A 21,696-nucleotide genomic window follows, 5' to 3' on the forward strand; every position below is an offset into this window, starting at 1 on the left:
TATGTTGTCACTTCCAGAAACGATACCAGGCTGGCTTCTGTGGTTTTAATAATTTCCAGTAGCATGACAGGGGGATTTTGAATTAGCGCAGCCTCAGATTAGAATCAAGACGCAGGGATGGACAGGTTGCTGGGGCACAGCACTTTGTAGTAGTTTCTTTTTCTTGGGTTGAGGAACCCTTCACAGGGCACGTTTAATCTGCCAAGTAAAAATCAAAGCTCAAGAAAGAAACCTTATTTTATCCTATACAAACCTTATCCTAAACAAACTGATGAGCTGATTGAATCAAGCAAGCCGGTCTGGTTAATTTGATTAATTAAAAGAATTACTTGTGGTTCCAAATAGGATTTGCCTTCCCACATAAGAGACCACCAGCTGGTAGGATAGAAAGTGCATAGCCATATATGAGCATTCATCATATTTATGACTTCAGCTACAATGACTGAGGCATGGATCTAAAATCAGCTAAGATGATTCTTTGATTCTAGAGGGAATACAGTTTAATTTGATTTTTAACATTTGTTGCACATGTGCTTTCATGCTGGTTTAATGGTTTATTCCCATAACAACACTATGAGCTAAGTGTATAATTCTCATGGGAAATGCTATATCATAGTGGTTATGCACAGACTGGGGGCTCAGACCGTTCGTGTTCCAATCCACGTGCTGTGTGACAATGGGCAAGTTACTTTCTGTGCCTCGACTTCCTACCCACAAATGGGTAGATTGAGGACTAAATGAATTAACATATGTAAAGCACTTAGCATAGTGCTTAGCACACAGGAAGCATTCCCTAGCATTTGTCGTTATTATTATTTCACAAGTAGGGACAATAAAGCAGAGAGAAATCCCAAAGATGAACAACTGAAAAGAAGAATAAGGGTTTAAATCCAGGTGTTGTGATTCTTAAAACCATACTCTTTCATCTACACAATTTTATCACCTAGTATTTCTAATAGTTCCCTTGTAAATAACACATCTGTCCTTCATTTTTTTTAACAAGTAGATTCAGTCATGTCTCAGGTTTCCTTGTGTAACTAATAGGATGACAAATATTCATTAAATAACATTTAATTTAAATTTTGTACCTTTCAAAATGTATATGTAATATCTAATTCTTTATGTTGTATTTTTTAAAATGCTTTGTTTTAACTATTGTTGTTGTTAGTACCATTGAATCGATTCTGACCCCTAGCAATCCTGTGTACCGCAGAGCAGAACCCTGCCTGGTCCTTCTGAGACATCCTCTCACCTCCCGGTGCCCTATCAGACGGTGCTCCACTGCCATTCACAGGGTTTTCATGGCCAATTTTTTTGGAAGTGGGTGGCCAGGTCCTTCTTCCTACTCTGTCTTAGTCTGGAAGCTCTGCTGAAATCTGTCCACCATGGGTGACCCTGCTGGTGTTTGAAATCCTAGTGGCACAGCTTTCGGCATCACAGCAACATGCAGCTGCCACAGTATGACTGACAACTGACAGACAGGTGGTGTGGTCCCCTGACCGGGAAATGAACCAGGGCTGTGGCAGAGAGAGTGCAGAATCTTAACCACTAGACCACCAGGGCTGGCTATTATAACAATTACCTATTCCCATAATTGGAAACATAACTCAATAGTCACTTTATAGCTAAGAGAACTGAAATAAAAGCAAGTAACGAGGTTTTTTTTAAAGTGTGGATTGTACTCAAAAGCCCCTAATTGCTCTATTCTGACTAGCCCAAGGATAGATGTGATGCTATTTTGCTCAACTTTTATTACAGATGGAATATTCCCCGAAGCTGCAGAAAAACCTTTTAAGCATAAGAAAGCAAATTGCTGCGAGGGAGTGTTTTGATGTTACCATAAATCAAAAATGTATGACGGTGAGTGCAGATGTTTACCATCACAAGGACAGAACACAAAATAGCAGTATAAAAATATGTCAGAAATAGCAGTCTCACATTGCCCCTGATAACGTAGTTGGAATCACTCATAATATCTCGAGCCAGTCCAAAATCACATATCTTCACCACCTTCCCGTGGGTCACGAGCACATTCCTGGCTGCCAGGTCTCTGTGAACACACTAGAAAGATTGAAATTGGAGTGTTATTTACTGCTATGTATATTATCACAGAGCGCAATCTTTCTTCTAGTTTCAAGTTCAGTAAGAGTTACAGATGACAGAAATGTATAATTCTTCACGGTTCTTCTATCTTTGCTGGGCTGAGAATGGTCATCACAATGGGTAACAAGTCAAGTGAACGTGGGTGGCCCAGCTCTTCAGCTACTGTGGTTGCAGTCACTTGTGCTACTTTTGGAACATTCCAGAGGCCAAAGGGTTCTTAGAAAGGAGCTCAAACCCAGCGGGATGTGGACTCTTGAAATAACAAGAGACAACAACAGGGCCCTCTGCTGAGCTCCCAGAGGGATTTCCAGAGGCCTTCTTCCAGCACTCTTATAATGAGGTGGAGAAAACAATCTTGTTTCTGACTGGAAAATAGCTTTGGCAATAAAATGGAGTAATATCAAAGAAAATATTCAGAAAAAAATAGTAAATTTGGGAAGGTTGACTAAAGTGGAAATAGAAGGAATCCTTGAGTTGAGAGATGGCATGACACTAATCCGAGTGGTCTGGCAAGAAAATCAATTCTATGAAGGATTTTAAAAGGAACAGAGTACTAGGATAGCAAAGATCCAAAGGACTCTCTTCAATCTTTAAAAAATAAAAGCCAAAACCATAAAGACTAAAATCTCTCTAGCTCTCCTTTCTGCCCACCCCACTCTCAGTTTTCTGAGAGTCCTGTCACTTGCAAGCTCCATTTACATTTCATCCACTTTATTTCCGGGCCCGTGCAACCTGCCTTCCACCTCCCACTTGTCTGCCTAAGCTGTTTTGGCTAAGCCCCCAGTGACCTGCACGGCACCAACCCAGCGGAGATTTGATTTGACTGCTCGATGGCATCCGGTACTGTTTGCAGCCTGTCTTCCTTCAAGTCCTTCCTTCTGTGAATTCTGCACACCACTCGCCCCTGTTTTCTTCCTACTCCTCCAGTGGTCCCCATTTCCTCCTGTGGCTCTGTGCATGAGCCTGCTCTCATCCCCAGGGCCACACCCTCTCATTCCACATCCTCCCCTGAGTCATCCAAACCCAGGGATGCAACTACCATCACCAAATCTCTACTTCCAACCCAAACGTTTCTCTTGAGCTTCATATAGGAATATCCAAATACCTACCGGACTAAGCTCTACTTTGTTGCCAAATGAGCCTCACGTTCAACGTGTTTAACTTATGACCTTTCTTATCAAACTTCCTGCTGATTGCATGTTCTTTCTTCTATCCCAAGTTCCGTTCTGGTTTTCCTTTTCCTTCAAAAATCTCCTCCAGCCCAAGCATGAACTTCTTCAGAAAGCCTTTTCTTTAGCGCCTCTCCTCCCCCAGGTCTGACGTGCCTGCCCCTCTCCTGGGTTCCCAGAACTTACTCGAACACAATATTCATCACAATACAGCGCAATCTTGGATTTGCACGTCTGCTCGTCTCTTTCTCCCCATCAATGATAAGATCTGACTCTGTGTCTCAGCACCTACCGCAGTACTAGGCACGTAGTCAGTGCTCAACTAATGACTGATGGAGTCAAAGAGCCCATGGAGGAGACTGAGGAGTGCCCAGAGAAGCAGGGAGAAGAAGCAGGGAGACATGACGATTCAGAGGGAAAGGTCTAAAGGGAAAACGAGGGGCGGAGTCTAAGAAACTGGACAGTCTTCAAAAAATTCATATTCTTACAAGCCCAGGGGGGAAAAAGCAGTGTTCTTTGACCTCCAACTGCGAGTGGTTTGAGTGTTTACTTAACTTTAGGCAGCAAACGGGCCAGATGATCTAGGGAGATGCCCTCCGATGTCTGTGAAGACATTCATGAAAGCTCTACTGTGGACGTGTAGGTGAACTATAGTAAAGAAACTTGAGAAAAGGGGATCCCATAGCACACGGGGAAGACGAAGAGAAGAATGTGCCTTAGAGATGAGGGGTGGGAAAACATAACAAGACCGTGAGGTTTTAAAGAAAAAAATACATTGAAATTAGTCTCTCCAAATTCAGGGGGAAGGAGGAGAGAGGAGGCAGAGGGAAGGAAGTGGAGGGGAGAGGGAGGAAGAGACCAGGAGACTCAAAGAGAAAAGAGGAGGGAAAAGTTTGGGAAATAAAGAGAAGGTGATGGAAGGCAAGAAAATGAGGAGAGAAAGTAGCCAGAGGAATGGCTTTAATCTGCTTACAGGCAGGAGACATGTGAAATGTCAGAGAACCGCAGGACAGAAAGGCCAATTAGAGGGAGAACGCAGAATTGAGACAGAGTCCATGGTTCGAGGCAGGCTCCATGGCCTCGGCATCACAGCACCAACGGATCTGGGATTAGCAGCGGAGGCAGTAGGCCTACAGGGCTGCTGCTGGCCCACAGCATGACGGTGTGGATTAGGCAAAGGTGCCCAGGGTGGCTGACTTGGCAAGCAGAGCACATGGATCTGAGCCTCCACTCACCCGCTGGGTCAAACCCCCACGTGAGGGCACAGCCTGAACAACCTGAACTGACTGTCCAGGGAGGGGCTGACACTGCGCAAGTGATTTCAAGGAGGGACTCTGGGGAACTTCTGTCTGGAGGTCTGTGATAACCATCATCTCAGGAGGGATCCCAGGCCTCTATACCATCATCAGCCAAGAGCTGAGGTAACTGACATTCGAGGTGACTCCCACAGTGAACAGTGAGGGGAGAGAGACAGACTCTAAGGCACACAAGTTAAAATAAACAAGAAAAAAAAAATCACATCTCTTTTTCAAAATTATCTTTTTTTCTTGTTACTAGTCTCTCCACTAAAGGAGCTTACCGACTTAAATTCCAGAAATTCCATTCCTTTGGCAACTTGGTATGCAAAGCAAAGAAGGTCTTCAAACGTAAGCACGTTCAAGTCCTCTTCTTCCTCCAGCCTTTTTTGGTTTTCATATTCAATTTCATCTATAAAATAGAACTGGTCCTCATTTTTGCCAAAACTCTAAGAAATTGCCTTATTAAATGTCTATAAGGAGGTTATTAAAGCTACAGTTAGGTGAGGCGCTAAGACATACACAGGAAGTTATCCCATCATTTTCCTGGTAGCACCAGGGCCACCCTGTGTATGCGGAGAACGGCGCAGCCTAGGAAGGGTCACCCGAAGATTTTCTTTGGTTAGAGGAACAAATTCTCTAGCTGCTCTGGCGATACATGGCCTCCCAATTAGTCAGGATTTCAGATGCTCTTCTTTTGCACTGGGTAGTTTTGTCACATTGGGAAAAGAATTAACACTAATCTACCACATCTTATGAACCGCATTATGCACAATGTCCTTCCATTTAACCCTTCTAATAGTGCTATGAGGAAAGTATTATTAGGCCCATTTTACAGATGAGAAAATTGTGTCTCAGATGGTTAAAGAACTTGTCCAAAGTCACCCAGCCAGAAAGTGAAGGAAGCAGAAGTTAACCCAGCTTCTCTGTCTGACTCCAGAATGCTTCATCTTTTCCACTTATTAGGTAATAGGACGGCTCTAATTAATTTATGACTTTAAAAAGAATAAGCTGACCAGATAAAGTAGCTGTCAGTGCTATCAGTTGAACATTAACGTAAAATTCACGACATACAAACTGTTGGCTTTAACTACCTTCAAAGCAAATCTGCATTAATACAGCCTACAGATGAATTAGCAAGAAAAACACGCTTTTTTTAACACGCAATTTTTAAAAATAGCTAACACAGAATCCTTGTGTCTGTTTCTATTTTAAAGTGCTACTAATTAGAAGAAAATATTACCTTCGGATTGAAATGAATTCCCATTGAACCCTGAGATATGATCCAAGTCCTGGTGTATCTGAACTTCTCTTGAACCAGGCATACTATTAAAAAAAAATTTCATTATTTATGTTCTTCTGAGTAGACATTTTATAAAAAATACAAGTCGTCAAAGAAATGAATTCTAATTACAAATGGGCTTTTAAATTAAAAGCACATTATCAACTTGTTCTTTTTTGTGGACATTAAAAACATCTGTTTATTTGAGCTCGCTGGTCTAACTCAGATTAGGAGTGATGCCCTTACCTGTACGGAGCCTCATGGTACAAAAAGGACCCCGCTCAATCCTGGCAACCCTATGGGCTGGGTGTCAAAGGGACACTTTATAAAAGAGAGATTAGGCTTGGTGGGATACATATGATTTGCTGACACCACAAGCTAATACACAGTGCAACTAGGACTCACACCTCATTCTTCTGTTTCTAAACTCAGCCCCCTTTCCTTATAAAAACTCATGTAATACAGATCTTCTATAGAGACCTACGTGTTTTATTATCCTTCTTTTTTCAAGTTCACCTTTGTAAAGCTCCTTTCCTTTTCCTGTGAAATTAATAAATAGTAACAATGAAACTGTCCTCTATGGTATATAATATAGAACTCATCACTGAGAAATTTTGGATGCATTACATACAGAAAAAGATTCCATTTATTCCAGCACACAAGTTTAGCCCAATTTACAATTTCCATACCTTTGGGAAATCGCTTAATTCATTCAGACTACAAATATCCCAAAAGTAATTGCTTCAATGTGTTTAATACCCCAGTGACTGAAATGAACCAAAGGCGCTAAGTTTACCAGCATCAGTTGTTACCAACCGTGGAGTGCTGATGACACACATCTGATTTACTAGGATGGACTCTATTCTAGAATATGGATGACATTATAGAATTTTCTCAGTTTTAGAATATGAACTGAGGAATGAGTGTAAAGGGAAGATTGGTGTGACAGTATGAATTGGTTAAGGGCAGCCGCACAAAGATGGGCATGGGGATCTCCACCGGGCCTTCCGGCTTTAAGATGCTGGGTCTCCGTCTCAGACCTTAGAAGGCCAGAGGCCTGCACTGAAACTTACATACTAGGAAAACAAGGCTGGAATTCAACGCACCCTCCAAAAGTCCCCCAGCAAAGATAAAAGTCTCTAATAAATCTGCCTTTAGAATAAGGGACAGCTTTTGCATCTGTGGGAAAATAGGAATGCACTGTGTTTGAGTTGTCATTCTATCAGAATGCCTGTGAATTCATTCAAAGAAAGGTGTCATAAGAGCTACGATGTTCAAGTAATTAGCAAGAAATTTCCAAACATGAGGACAAGCATCCCACCAAACTCCTACAGCCCTCATTTATGCATGCTAAAACAAGAAATCCCATCAGGACCGAGAACCACTCAGGACCCCACGGATGGCAGACTATACAATGCAGAGCATAGAGATGAATGTCACCACTACTTTATCTTGTCCCCATCACATTATGTCAATCAATGCACCCTAATTTTTCAAAATCCAATTTACAAGTTTAGAGATCTTTTGTGCAATTCTCCAAGGACCTGAGCTACTCCCTAGAACTGTGTCAAGGACTTTGGAGAAAGTGTTCATTCTTTCTACCAATATCTATGTGTTACCCAGGAAGCCTGAAAGATCCGATAACGCAGCTTTCCCAAAATTGGCTCTGTGTCTAGGGTGTGATCTAGGCCCAGGTGGAAAGAGACTGGCTCAGCTGTAGGACTCGTACTGTAGGAAGGGAAAGGCTTCATTGCTCCAAATCAACAGGGAAACTAGAGCAAAGATAAGTGACATTTCTAGGTCTTAGAGCCCACAGACCACCCAGCGCCAGACTACGGCCTTTGGAAACTAGCCAGTGAGGTGTGTTTTTACCGCCATTCTTTGTCTGTGTTCTACAATGTATAATTATGAAACCTTGACGCAGTCTCTTACCTGGAATTTGGATGTGATTGGAATGTGGGGTAAAAACTGAAATTGTGTTCCTTGAAAATTTCCGTCCACGTCCTGTGAAATTTTTCTCTTTTACTTCTTAGATAGTTGAGAAGATCACCATAGCAACAATACTCAAAAATCAAGTAAATTGGTCCTGAAATAATGACAGTTTTAATTATAGGTACACAAATATCAAAGAATTTTTTCAGACATCTCTGTAGCAGAGAACACGCTCTATGAGAGCTCACTTCTCCTCTGACTTTGGCAGAGTACAATTTTTTCTGAGCCTATATGTTCTTATACTTTAAATTCAATTTCAGCTTTTTGCTCAAACTCCTTTGGAATGCAGTGACTTCTTGCCTTCCACTTTGGCTCTTGTTATCCATGTGGCCTCACCAATAACGCTGGCCACCTGGATTCTCACGTTTGCAACAAGTAATGATAGGTCAGCTGCATTGTGAGCTCTTGGTAATTATATGCTGATTTGTTGCTTGGCTGAGGAGGGAGAAATATATCTCCAATTTCCTCTTAGATCCATTTTCTCTTTTTCTCTTCTTTTAGTCCCAGTCCCAGTCTGGTTGTCACAGAAAGAATGACCCTTGGGCACATCATTCAGGTATTTCTAGGCAGAAGTGAGAGAATCAGAGCACACGGTCCATTGAATTCTGGGAAAGCAAAGTTTGAAATCCTCCCCTGGTTGTGCCTTATTTGAAGTAGCCCAATTGGGGCAGTGACCAAGCTTTGCAGCCATTCTCACCACTGCATGTGCCAGCTCCACAGCTGGGGGAGAAGCTCCATCTAAGTAGGTAGAGTGAGAAACCACAAAATGTGCTTGCGGAGTTGTTACTGTTGGTCAGTAGGTTAGGACTATGTGGAATATCCCAGCGAAGAGAGGCATTCTCTACACTGACCCACCTGATTATAGAGCGCTCAGTGTCTAATTCTACTTGGGCTTGAGGGCCCACATTGAGGCGGAGAAAAGACGAAGAAAATGAGAACAAATGTCCTCTTTGTCTTCAGGCTAACATATATTTCATCAGGTGTTTTCAGTGGGAATTGTTTACCTGACAGCGTGCATGCCCCCAGCAGATTCACAATATTCTCATGGTTTCCCAGGTGAGTCATCATTTTGAGTTCAGACATGAGAGCCTCTCTTTCAGAACTGTCTGCTTTTTCTGTCAATGGAAGAGCAGAAAAAATGTAAAATTAAAGTAAAATCAGTATTTTAGATTATTTAATAAGTTAAAACTTTCCTCAGTTCAGAGCGGATTTGCATAAAAATTTTAAAAATACATAAAATAATACCTGAATTTTGAATAATAATATCTTGTGTTTTAAGACAGAATTTCAAAGACTGTAGTATGAAAGGTGAATCTAATAACGTGCCTTTCTACTGGATGTTCCCCTACCTACCGAATAAAAACCCTTATAATTGACCCTCAAAAACCAAAATAAAACAAAACAAAACAATAATAACACATGATTTTCCTCCACAGTAGAAGTTAATACATATGCTGAAGGGAGAAACATACTCTTTTTTTTTTTTTGACTCTTGCATTTACTGAAGTCATAGAGAGACAAGATAGGAATGTCAGGGAGGATGGGTGGCTCCAGTCTGTGGCCCTCATGTCTACAATCTTAAATCTGTCAGCGGATCCAGTGGTGGGGAGGTCAAAAAGGACCAATTTCCAGTAACCAAGTTCTCAAGAGACTCATTAATTGATAATGAGAAACATAATTGATGAGTAGCTAGAATGTATCCATTGGCCAATGCATTCTCTCCCCAGAGAGAAGTCTAGATAGCTTGGCAAAATGTATTCATAATCTTGCTTAGAAGCATAGCATGAGGGTCGTAATCGATGAACTCAAATGTCTCGTGTCATTGAGGCTGATGTTCCAGTTGGTCAGGGCACCCCTGCCCAGGTGGGTGCTGGAGCCCTAGAGGCAAGCACAGGGGCTTTGGACTTCCCTCTCCAGGCTCCAGGCTCCAGGCACCCAGCCCTCTGTTAAATATTCTTTCTTGCAGACATGGAAACTTTTCCTTACATTCAATGAAGAATTGATTAGATATTTCCAGGTCTCTTTATTTTGTCCTGGAAGACACTGACTTGAGTGAGCTCTCAGGTGTACCCTTATTTTCAACATCTTAGCTTGGGAGTGAGATCCTTCACTGTGTGCCCCGCGATCCACTAGCACTTCATGTCTTCTGCTGCTTCATGTTTCATAGGGATTCGTGGCTTTCACTTGTCCATGTCTTGTTCCTCATGACCAAAATAATACATTTTTATGGCATGCTTAATTTTTTCAAATCACTTTCATATACCGTTATTTGACTTTCATTCATTCACTCATTCATTCATTCATTTCTTGAGTGACTACTGTGTATGAGCCAAAGTGCCAAGCATTGGGGGAATGAATGATAGACAAGACACAACCCCTGTCTTCCTGGAGTTTAGAGTCTCCTGGAAAAGGGAGACATGTAAATAAACAATTACAATATAGTGTGATAAATGCAACATGGCAAATGAATGTAGGGGTGCTGTGGGGTCACACAAGAGGACCACCTAACCTAGCCTCAGGAGGGGTGGGGAAGGGCACACCAAATGTCTATGCTGAGACCTGAGGCAAAATAGGAGTTAACCAGGTGAATTCACAGTGAGGAGAGAGGGAGAAGAAGAACATTCCATACTGAAGAAACAGGGTGGGCAAAGACCAAGAAGAAAGAGAGTAGCACAAAACAGATACAGACGCAGCCCTCATGAGGCTTACAAACGAATGTGGCAGATAAGACATTAATTGAATAATTAAACAAATATGTAATTACAATTGTGATAAATTCTGTGGAAAAAAAAGCCCACAGACAGCTAAGGATTGCGTATAGCAGGGAACTTGATCTGGTCTGTGGTGTGAGAGAAGTCTTCCCTGAGGAAGTGATATTTAAGCTGAGATCTGAAGGAGTGGGAGATGACTACGTGAAAGGGGAAGGGTAAGCAGAAGGATCAGCCTGTGCAAAGGCCCTGAGATGGGAGGGAGCATGCTGCTCTGGAGGAACTGAAAGGAGGCCAGCGTGCTGCTGTGTAGAGAGTGCAAGGTGGAGACGCGAGCAGCAGCTCCATCATGCAGGACTGTGTAGACGATTTCAAGAGTAATTGAAAGCAAGTGGAAATGCTAAGCAGGAAAATGATATGCTCTGCTTTGCATTTCCATAACCATCACTTATGCTTCAGTATAGAGAATCCAAAGGTTATTGCAGCCATTAGGAAGAGATGGACGTGGACTAGGGTGGTAGTAATAGAGAAAAGAGAGAAGAGGATGAACTCAAGAGACAATAAGCAGGAAACCTCATAGGAACAGTTTACGGCGTGTTAAAATGAGGTCGGCTTCAAGGACGAGTCCAAGGTTTCTGGTTTGCCCGATTGTGTAGAATGTGGCTTTTTTAGTCTTTGGCACTCGTAACCAATCACTGAGAGAGGGAGCACTGAGGGAGGATCCAGGTTGGAGGAGTCAATCTGGATAAACTGAATTAAAGGGACTTTTGAGATATCCAAGCATTTGGACATAGGAACCTGAAGCTCAGAAGGGAGACACAATCATGAGAACCAGTGGTACATAGGGTGAAGTCACAGGTGTGGTTGGGATAACCTATGATGAACATGTGGAGTAAAAATGGAAGGAGGCCCAGGAGCAAGCCTTTAGGAACTCCACATAAATAGCTGGGTTGAAGATGACAAACCAGCAGACGACTGTGAAGCAGGCAGAGAGACAGAAGGAAAACCAGGAGAATATGGTAACATGGAAACCAACAGAAGAAAGCATTTAAAGATGGAGAGAATAGTCAATCATGCTAATTTACGGTGAAAATTCAAGTAACATGAGGACTGAGAAACGCCTATTAGACTTAGTTTGTTGGTGATCAGTGACTTCCAAGAGCTGGAGGTGTTCTTGCTCAGTGAGTGATGCTAGGGGGAGGGATGGCAGGGGATGCCAGATGGAAGTAGATAGAGCAATGAGTGGGAAGTGATACAGAGGGCTCCAATTTGCTCTTCTACCCAGAGTCTGTATCAAAATGTAAGAAACAACATCTACCTGTAGCAACAGTATCCCCAAATACTGAAGCCAAAAAAAAACTAAACAAAAAGAGAAGAGGAAGAAGAAGTGTTTTGTATTCATGACTTGTATTTTGTATTCATAATTTGGTTGACACTAACCCCAACTCACTCCCTTTTTAGCCTTGAAACACAGCAAGCAGTGAGCACAAAAATGATGGAAAAGAGAAGAGGGGGAGGTAGGAGACTGCGCCTCCCATCTTTGTGCCTCTTTGTGGCTACTGTTCCACTTTACTGTACCTTTCAGCATTTTGACTGCAACCTGGATTGACACCCCTGTTTTACTAATTCCATAAGCTGTTGCATTCATCACTTTTCCAAAAGCACCCGATCCTAGCACCTTCCCTGCAAGAGAAATGGTGAGTGAGTGCATGTCAAAGATTTTCCAACAGAATGGAAATGCTACAGAAACATTTAGAACATTCTGTTCTTACCAAATTCTAAATTTTCTCTTGGAAACTCCCATTTGAGATCATATTCATATTCTCTGAAATCAATGTAGAAGTACTCATTATCCAAAGAACCAGTCACCTGTACCATTTGCAGCTGGCTTTCATACCTAAATTGCTTCAGAGATGAAATAATGTCAATTAGCAACAGGTAGTTCTTCAGAATTAGGAAACGACGGTGAATTGTTATCTTTGTTTTTACCTTTTTGTACTTGTGACAAATCAGCATGGTTAAAATGGCAATGAAGGGAAGACAAATCCCAATTGTTGCATAGAAGATGTTGTCCTGGATGAAAGGGAAGGTGCCTGCAAGGAAAGAGAGTCACTGAGCGATGAGTTAGAATTCCTGGCTGATATTATATTCAATTACCTCACATCCTGTTTGAGTAACCATTATTTGCAGCCCTTACAAGCACTCTACAAATACGCTACTCCCCACAGAAAATCAGGCAATGTTCACATAAAGGACAAGTTTCCTTCCTAGAAAATTTTGAGTGATTCCAAAACCATTTTTAAAAATAATTTACTAGGGTTATAAGAATTACATCTATTTAAACCCACAGGATGCACAAATTAGATAAAGAAGGTTCTGTTTCCCCTGTGAAGATATCATATGAATGTGGAGAAGTTTATTTTGGGATGCTGGTGATTCTAAACTATTAGTGTAAGTGGCCAGGTTTCAGAATTGTTTAACTTAGGACGGCTCTAAGAAACAAACTACAAATTATAAAACAGCAGGCTAAAGGCAAATAAGGAGATTAAGCAAAAAGGGAAATGACAGAAACTCCAGATTTACTAAATCTATTTCTCTAGAGTTGGATGTTACAGTAGGTATTCACTGCACTGCGAGTTTAGGGTTCTACCTACGTCGCTCAAACCCGTGAGTCATAAGAACCTAAATAGAAGTCACTCTGCTCCTGAACTCCAAAACAGTATAGATTCAGTGGGGATTCTTGCCTGACTCAAAAAGCCTTCTTGTCTCACACACTGAACCTATACACCCTTGTAAAATTCCCCAAACAAAAGCCAACGGCAGGGACTAACAGCTAGTGGGGAATTCCTGAAGGGGGTGCATTGCAACAGCAATTGCTGTATACCTGGTGAGTTTAAAAGGATTGTTTCACAAGATGTGCCAAGGGAATTGTATGCACAGCACTTCACCAGGAACCCTTTTATGGCCTCACTCATGTTGAGAGTACTGCTCGAGACCCACTTTCCAAACACTTTTCTGTTAGCCTTTTTATTCCAAATTCCTTCTGTGATTTCTTCTGTGCAGCTGAAAGGAAATGGCAGACAGAGAGGTTAGATAGGTGGGGCTGTCATCAGATGGGAAGTTAGGGTTTCTCTAGTGAACTCTTAAAGACCCTAATCTATTACAAGTTATCAGAAACAATCTATGACCATTTAGAATTATGGTTGACTCAGAGGGAAGCATTTTAAATATTTCATCATTTCTCCTTAAACTGGCTTCATGGGAAAGAGTCAATACGCCACAGTGTGAGTTTTGTGCTCTTCCAATCCAAAAGACACCAACGCCCTTATTACTTCAGAGACTTGTCTGAGCACTTCTTCCAGGTCCACGATGGTAATGGGTATCCATCGGAGGAGCAAGAAGCCTGACTTGCTGACGCCTCGGCTAGCACTTGAGGTTTCCCTGAAGAGAACAATGTGAAAAATAAGCTCATGTTGTATGGTACTTTCCAGAAATGGTTTCAAAGCTGGCTTCATATAGGCTGCCATTCACTGTAACCAGTTTGTGCTTCTGGGAGGGTCTCATGCAGGATGACTCAAGATCTTTGGTTTTTCCCTCTTTCCCGCCTGTGTTGTAAACTTCTGTACCAGCTGCCCTGCCACCTATCTGTGCAACTCCACTGTCCCACTGCTAGCCTTCTCCTTTAGAGAGCTGTGGTGTGGGTCTCTATTTACCTACACACCCCAAAATTATTCTTAGCTCAAGAAGTACCTGCAAAAAGTCCAATGAAGTGTGCACTCATCTTTTTATACACCACAGAAACAAAAATTATTAAGACAAATAAGTGGCAGGTACTATGATTTTCAGCCTTTCCTTAACACAATCCTTCAAAATACTAAAGTTAAAAAAAAAAATCACAATGCTAAAGCATATTCAGAGAGGACATGGAATTCTTAGCCTCAAAGGATGAACACAGAAAAATATATATATAAACAAAGCCAATAGACATGAAAGTAAAATCTCATAACACTTCAGCATATAAAAACAGTTTTATAGCATTCCTTCTAAGCCATTACTTAGCTCTTTCTGGTCATAGTTAATAAATAATTAAGTAGTTATGAGAATAAAATTAAACTTCTTGACAATTTAACTTACTTCTTATATTCAGTGTGAACATTTTTGTGAACTGGGCGTCATCATTTTCTGCATGGAATACATATTCTCCTGGCTGGTGTTTGTGGTTGCAAAACTTAGATATGCTGTTTGAAAAAGAATTAAAGATAGGCTTAGCAAGATTCTTAGAGGAGACGCTGAAATGAATGACAGTGTGTGTGAGAGGAGTCTTCCTTGAGACATTCACTCCCTAATGTTCAAGGGACAAGAGGTGTCTGTATGCTAGGCCCTTGCTACTCAAAGTGTGGTCCACGGACAGGCAGCATCAGCAATGGCATTCTCTGCGAGCTTGTTAGAAACACAAAAGCTCAGGCCCCACCCCAAACCTACTGACTCAGAGTCAGCATTTAAGATGATCTCCACGTAATTCACACGCACATTAAAGGTTGAGAAGCACTGATCTAGTCTGGGGCTCCTCGAAGTTTCCTGTCCCTACTGTTCTATACATTCTGGATTAGTCTGACTTCCCAGAACCACAGAAGAACCTCTGTAGGTGGAGGAGCCCATAACTCCCCTGCTTCCTGAAAGGAGGGCTCTCTGACGTTGGTCCGAGGCAGGACCTATGACCACCCTTGACTTACACTGCAATTACCAATGACGAGGGTTCAAATCCACTGAGTTTGTACAGAAATATTTGGGTGGTCTCAGCATGCTCTAGTAGTTACTTGGAGTGGTCATCAGCCACTCAATACATTTTGACATGAATAACTTGATATTGGGGATTATCCACCGTGCCTACCAAGTATATGGGATGCTGGATATTGTAGTGGGATGTTGGATAGTGTAGGAGAGGTAGGGGAGCAAGGAGCTGTGGAATACACCCTCATGTATTGAAGAAATAGAAAAAAAATTCCTTGGAATAAGAATAAGAAAATCTAAGGTGTGTTCTGAAAATATTTAATTAGGCCATCTCTGTATAACCTACTTAAAGTAAAAAAAAACCCAAAAAACAAAAGACTATATATGGGCAGGGTAGAAATGTAAACAGGAGGACCTGGAGTGGAAGCCAGCCTTAAACTAGGAGCTACGTAGGATGCAAAACACCTATAATATGTGGCTGCTGCCCTCAGAGATATAATCCAGGTCAGGGGACAAAACCTACATAAGTAGAATAGTGAAAGTATTAAACTGAAGGCCAATAGAAGATGAAAGAAGGCAGGGGCCAGGGTAAGTGGGAAAAGTTCAGAGGGCTTCATAGAAGCAGGACTTGAGTGAGGTCTTTGCAGGATGAGTTGGTTTTAATGAGAAGGCAAAAGAAAAGATAGCCAAGGAGGAGGCAACAGCGTGACTTAAGACACAGGCAGGAATTCCTAAGCTCACAAAGGAGAGGAATGGAGAAGCCTCTTGCCTGGAGCAGCGTGTCTATGGGGTGTAGTAGAACAGAGGGCTCAACACGTAGGGTGGGTCCACTGACCAGGGGCCTAATTATTTAGGCCTGAAGGAGAAAGCAGAAACAAGAGGCTGTGGGTTCCTGAGCAGGAGAGAATACCATGAACAGTATTCTAGTTTAGAGTGATGGCAGCAGGAAAAGTTTATTGAAGAAAAGCCTGGAGGCAGTTATTGTAGTAACCCAGGAATTCATTCATTCATTCATTCATTTCATTCACTCATTCTGTTGTCAATGGTAGAGCCTATTTGTGGAGGAATCAGGAATACAACAGTGAGTTAGGAAAATTAGATTTCTGTTCTCACAGAATTTACAGTTTGGTCGTGAAGGCAGGCAAGTAAGTAACACTCACAGTATAATGTGGGAAGTCCTATGAGAGGAGAAGTAAATGTTCAGACTTGAGAGTTCAGAGTGTGAAAAGACAAGCGTTGTCTAAGGTAGGGAAAATGGGAAAGGAGAGGAGAGAGCAAACCCAAGAAGCACCAGGAAAAACGAAATAGCAGGTGCTGGATTGGATATGGAAGATGAGGGAGAGAATAGAATCCCAATTGATCCCTAAGATTCAAAACACACACCTAGCAACTGACAGAACAACTTTTGAGCCCATGTTTATCTGACACCAACGTTCTTTGCCCTTAACTCTGAAGCTAAAAGGCAATTCTGAGTATGTAAAGTGACGCGAGAATTTATTTCTCTGACCTATCAAGAGAGCATTTAACAAGCTTTATGTTTGCTTCATTAACAAGAAGTCTGAAGAAGTAAAAAGAGGAATTTCTTATCCTGACCTACTTCTGGACAACAAGAAGGAAATGGTTGGTTAAGCGGAAGTGATGCAAAGATTGGGGAAAGCCAAATTATAACCTAGGAAGAAAAGTAAATACAGCTACGTGCGATTTCCAGAGTTTAGGAAGGCAGCATTTAAGTGGTCCAAGAAGAGAAAGATGTGAGCTTCTAAAAGGGAAAATGTAATTCTCACAGGACAATAGCAAAGACCCTGAAAAGGAAGAAGAGAGGAGATAGAAAAGAAGCCAGTGTGGCTAGCCAAGGACCATGCCAAAAGCACCTATCAATTTGATAGAAAAAAGAAATTCCCAGTACAACTACTGACTCTTAGGCACCAAAGCAAAATGTTTTGTAAACTTTTTCCCTCCTAAGTTTCGTGTGCTGCCTTAATGGAGTAGGATCTGCCAGGGTTTAGACAGGATGGCATCTGAAATGTTCTCAGTCTTCCAGATGGGAGATGGGTCCCATAAGTAGACTGAACACATAAGTGAATATCCAGGTCATTTTAAACAGGTCGTCCCCTTGTTTGTGACAGTCACCCCTAGCAAATAGCAACTGCATCGCTGAAAGGCCTCTGGAAATTCCAAGGGGACTAACCAATTAGGTGACTGGGAGATTCAAAGCTTCCTCTTTCCCCTAGGGTTTTTCTAAAAAGGGCAAGCTGGCATGAGACAAGACATCAGGAAATTGGAGTTTACAGTGAAATAACATCTTGGTGACAAAGAAGATGTATTCTCATTACAACTCTGAAAAGAGTTTTCTCCTCTGTATAATCAAAATGCAGGTCATTTTTATTGTCCATTTAGTGCCTGGATGGGAGGAGGTGGGAAAGGGCAGGCTCCTTCCAGTGGCTCGGGGAGTAATTTTACACCATAAGTAAAGAATGCTTTATTCAAAGAGCAAGGGATCATCAAAGTCAAATCAGAATGCAGAGAGTAATCAAGCATGTCCTGGGGATGCTGAGAGCTCCCAAAGCTGGAGAGCAGAGCTGACTAGACTGAGGTGCTCTAGGCAGGACCGACAGTCACCCCCTGGGGAAGCTGGCCATCCTATCTCCCTCAGCCTGCAGTTTCGATGGGGCAGAGAGGAACACAGCCCGGCTCAAGCTGAATCTGATCTGTTCAAATTTCTGCCCTGAATAAGATAAAGATAGTCGGGGGGCGGGAGAGAGATGCTGATGATTTTATATTACTCTATATAAAACCATGCTCATTTTTCTTTTATTCCAGGGGAGCTGACAAGCCTGGGGGAGGGTGACCATTAGAAACTCAATAGCAAAGTGTGGCACTCTCCTCAGGAGGCACACTTTTACTTTTAAATAACCGAACAGCATGCTTGTATTTTGTTTCTTCATACACTGTGTTTGAGAATCTCACACTTCTGAAATGAGTGGGTGTCAAGGGGCAGTACAACAGTGTGGTTAAAAACACAGGCTTTGCAGCCAACTGTTTTTGCTGGAATCCCAACTCTGCCATTGCTCAGTGGTGTGACCTTGGGCAAGTCATTAAAGCTCTCTGTACCTCAGTTTCCTTATCTTTAAAATGAAGATAGTAATAGTATCTACCTCATATGGTTGTTGGAGGAGAACTCGGTGTTAAGTTTTTATTAAAGCAATTTTGTAAAAGTGTCTATAATAGTGCCTAGCATGTAGTAAACACAATCTATGTGTTAGATTATCACTACTATGAGGCTTAGTAAGTCTGGTAGACATTTTGAAAAAAGACATTTAGAAGCTTTACTCTGGGGTATACAGTAAGTGGGAAAATCACTTTCAAATAAAAAAGAAAGATGCAAAGGAAAAAAGCTAAAGTAAATGCTTATCAATAGGAGCTAGGTGAAATACAGTTTTCTAAAAAGTGGAATACTATACAGCCACTAAAATGATAATGTAAATAATGTAAGATATAATACTATACTTATTAACATAGACAGAAATGACATTTTTAAATGAAAAATCAGGTTACAAATGGCATAGTGCGTTTCTTGTTTGTAAAAAAATCTATATTTATATGTTTCTATCATGGTGGTTACATAGAAAAAGTCTGAAACATAACCTCTAGAGGTGGAATTATGGGTGTTATTTCTTTTTTTTTTAAGGCAATTTCAGAAAACAGGAGTGAATGAAGGGAATTGACCTTGTCCGAAGTGATTGGGCAAGTAACAGCCTGTTTCCATATTTCACAAAAGGGGATTCTGAGGAATAACTGAGGTAATCCATATAAAGGACTTTGCACTTTGTCTGGCACATGGTAAGAGCTCAAAGAAGTTTCTCTGATTCTCAGTGAGTGGCCTCATACGATGTGGTTAATACCTTACAACTGAGGGGGGCCGGATGTGGCTGGGGGCTCCAGGTACTTCACTCTATCCAAACATCTTTTCCCTCCTTTCTGTATACGGACGCTCCAGGCTCATCTCCTTCAGAAAAAAAACCCATCCTCCCAGAGAGGCTCAATACGCTTCATTGATCTGACAGCCTGCGTTTCTGTTTGTCTGTCCCTGAGAAGGACCCACCTCACCACCCAGAGCCCAGATGACCACCACACTGCCGCTTACCAGAAAGTGCTCAGTTAATACCCCTATGAGCAGAACTTAGACTCACAGATTTGGGAAATTAAATATTTCAGGGAAAAGGAAAACACAAGGATTGGGCAAGCCTAAGGAGAGTCTTTCAGAAGAAATTGCTAATAATTATAACATTTTCATAAGTTGTTTTTTTTTGTTTTTTACCATGAAACTGGGAAAAGCTAAGGTAGATTTGGTGTTTATAATTAAGTCTATAGAGATGGGAAATTACGGAAACTAACAGATGAAATATCCTAGAACCTTTTCTCAAGACCAGGATATCAGGACTGCTGGAAAGTTATAATTTAATAAAATGCAAACACATAAAGGCAAGCCCTAATAAACTTTGGTGTAATATTTGAGGAAGTAAATTGGAGAAATGAAGCTGAGAAGGTGGGGAAGCTGAAAGACTTCTGGCACACACATCATGACCGCACTAAAGCTTTTTCAGGAGTAGAGTTATAACACAGACCTTTCAGTTATACGTAAAAAACTCATGTCACACTTATAAAGTCATCTCTGGCAACATGATTAAAATACTGTACTTCACATGCCACAACTAGAAGGACCCACAACTAAAAAAAATATATACAACTATGTACTGGGGGGATTTGGGGAGAAAAAAAAAAGCAGAAAGAAAAAGAAGATTGGCAACAGTTGTTAGCTCAGGTACCAATCTTTTAAAAAAAATACTGTACTTCACAAAACAAATTCAGTTCGGTTAAATTATTGAGTCTAGGTGGTGGGTAAAGGATGCTCACTGTCGCAGCCCTTCAGATAATTAGTAAGTTTGAAACTTTTTATAATAAAAAGTTGAAAAGAACTCAGATTATAATTTAATCTGTCCCCTCATCTCAACAGAGCCTCCTGTGGAGAGCAAAAGACATTTAGAGCGTCCAGAGGTGTGCTCAAATTTTTCATTGTTCATTTTTTGTTCAATATTTTGAGGCTTTTTTCATGAAGAAGGAGACTCCATCTTCCCTTTGCACTGTATATCAAGTGGCTCATCACACCTGGTGTAGCATTGTTACCAACAAACATTGTAGTTCTCCAAGAACTTTTTAAAAAAAATCAACACTGGGTGTTGGATGTTGCGGTAAGTGCCTCGTGTGTGGTCCTTGCAGTGCAAAGAAGATACCATTGACTCATCTCAGGCCCAGGCTATGCACTTTGAGTTGCTTTCGAGGGGTGATGATGAATTCATTCATTTATTAACACCTGTTGACTGAACGAGGCATTGTACAAAAACAGAGAAATGACGGAGAGCCTATCCTTATAGCGCTTGCAAACTCACTGGTGAGATTCAACACAGAAAGAGGTTAACTACATTACCAGGTAATTACAGATGACAGAGGTACAAAACACTACAGGAATCAGGACCTTCCCTGATTTATTCATTTGGCTACCTCTATAGGATAACTACCTGGGGTCAGGGGTGCAGATTGTGGCCATGGAATGAAACCAAATTAACTAGCCCACTAGATTGGCCCATGACCCATATATCAGAGACATGGTCCTCTAATCAGTAATTCTGTAAGATCTAATGTCAAGAAGTTGTGCCAGATGTCATCAGCACTGTAGTAATGATCTCCCGAGTGGCCTCCGGCACTTAAACGTGCCTGTGTAAATTAGGGGGGCTTGGGGTAGGAGATATTACCTTATTCACTGTTATAGCCCCTCACAGTATCAAACTGATCAAGAAGACATTAAAGAAATATCTGTTGAACTAAATTGAACTGATCCTCTATCTCTTTGAATCAGCTTCAAAAGAGAATCCCATAGTGTTAGGAGCTTCTCTGACACTGGGTCACAATACAAAGGAGGGAGGGGATCCTTCTCAACACAGGCCTGTGGTAGTCAGTTCAACCAGGCAGACAGGGCTGACTCCCTGGCCATCTGCTTTCAAAAGGTTGATGGTTCAGAATAAGGGCTTATGACAATGGAGTGATCCCTCTAAGGCAGTGGTTCTCAACCATAGGCAATTTTTCCTCACCAGGGGACGTTCGGCAGTGTCTGGAGATATTTTTGGTTGTCACAATGGGGGTGGTGGTGCTACTGACCTCCAGTGGGTGGAGGCCAGGGATGCTGCTAAACATCCTACAATGCGTAGGAGAGCCCCCAGAACAAAGAATTATCCAGCCCAAGATGTCAATAGTGCTGCTGTTGACAAACCCTGAGTTAGCGGAGTGTGTATCACTCATAGTCAGCTCACAGACCAAAGGCTGCATTCTTAATGACCTGAAAAACGAATGCTTCCAACATT

The 21,696-nt window shown here is 41.7% G+C and overlaps 1 protein-coding gene across 2 annotated transcripts in view; it reads right to left on the reverse strand.

The window, feature by feature from the left end:
* FLT3 (fms related receptor tyrosine kinase 3) overlaps positions 1–21,696 on the reverse strand; it is a 119,019-nt gene that overhangs the window by 11,101 nt on the left and 86,222 nt on the right. For both annotated transcript variants that reach the window (XM_023621450.2, XM_023621449.2), the window contains exons 10-20: positions 14,684–14,787; positions 13,882–13,990; positions 13,434–13,612; positions 12,539–12,642; positions 12,322–12,454; positions 12,128–12,232; positions 8,846–8,956; positions 7,782–7,935; positions 5,811–5,893; positions 4,852–4,979; positions 1,939–2,061 (exon numbers count right to left, since the gene is read on the reverse strand). In XM_023621450.2, coding sequence (XP_023477218.2) covers positions 1,939–2,061; positions 4,852–4,979; positions 5,811–5,893; positions 7,782–7,935; positions 8,846–8,956; positions 12,128–12,232; positions 12,322–12,454; positions 12,539–12,642; positions 13,434–13,612; positions 13,882–13,990; positions 14,684–14,787 — 1,333 coding nt within the window. The remainder of the gene's footprint in view (positions 1–1,938; positions 2,062–4,851; positions 4,980–5,810; positions 5,894–7,781; positions 7,936–8,845; positions 8,957–12,127; positions 12,233–12,321; positions 12,455–12,538; positions 12,643–13,433; positions 13,613–13,881; positions 13,991–14,683; positions 14,788–21,696) is intronic.

This window comes from Equus caballus, chromosome 17, assembly GCF_041296265.1.
Source record: "Equus caballus isolate H_3958 breed thoroughbred chromosome 17, TB-T2T, whole genome shotgun sequence".
Taxonomy (NCBI): Eukaryota; Metazoa; Chordata; class Mammalia; order Perissodactyla; family Equidae; genus Equus; species Equus caballus.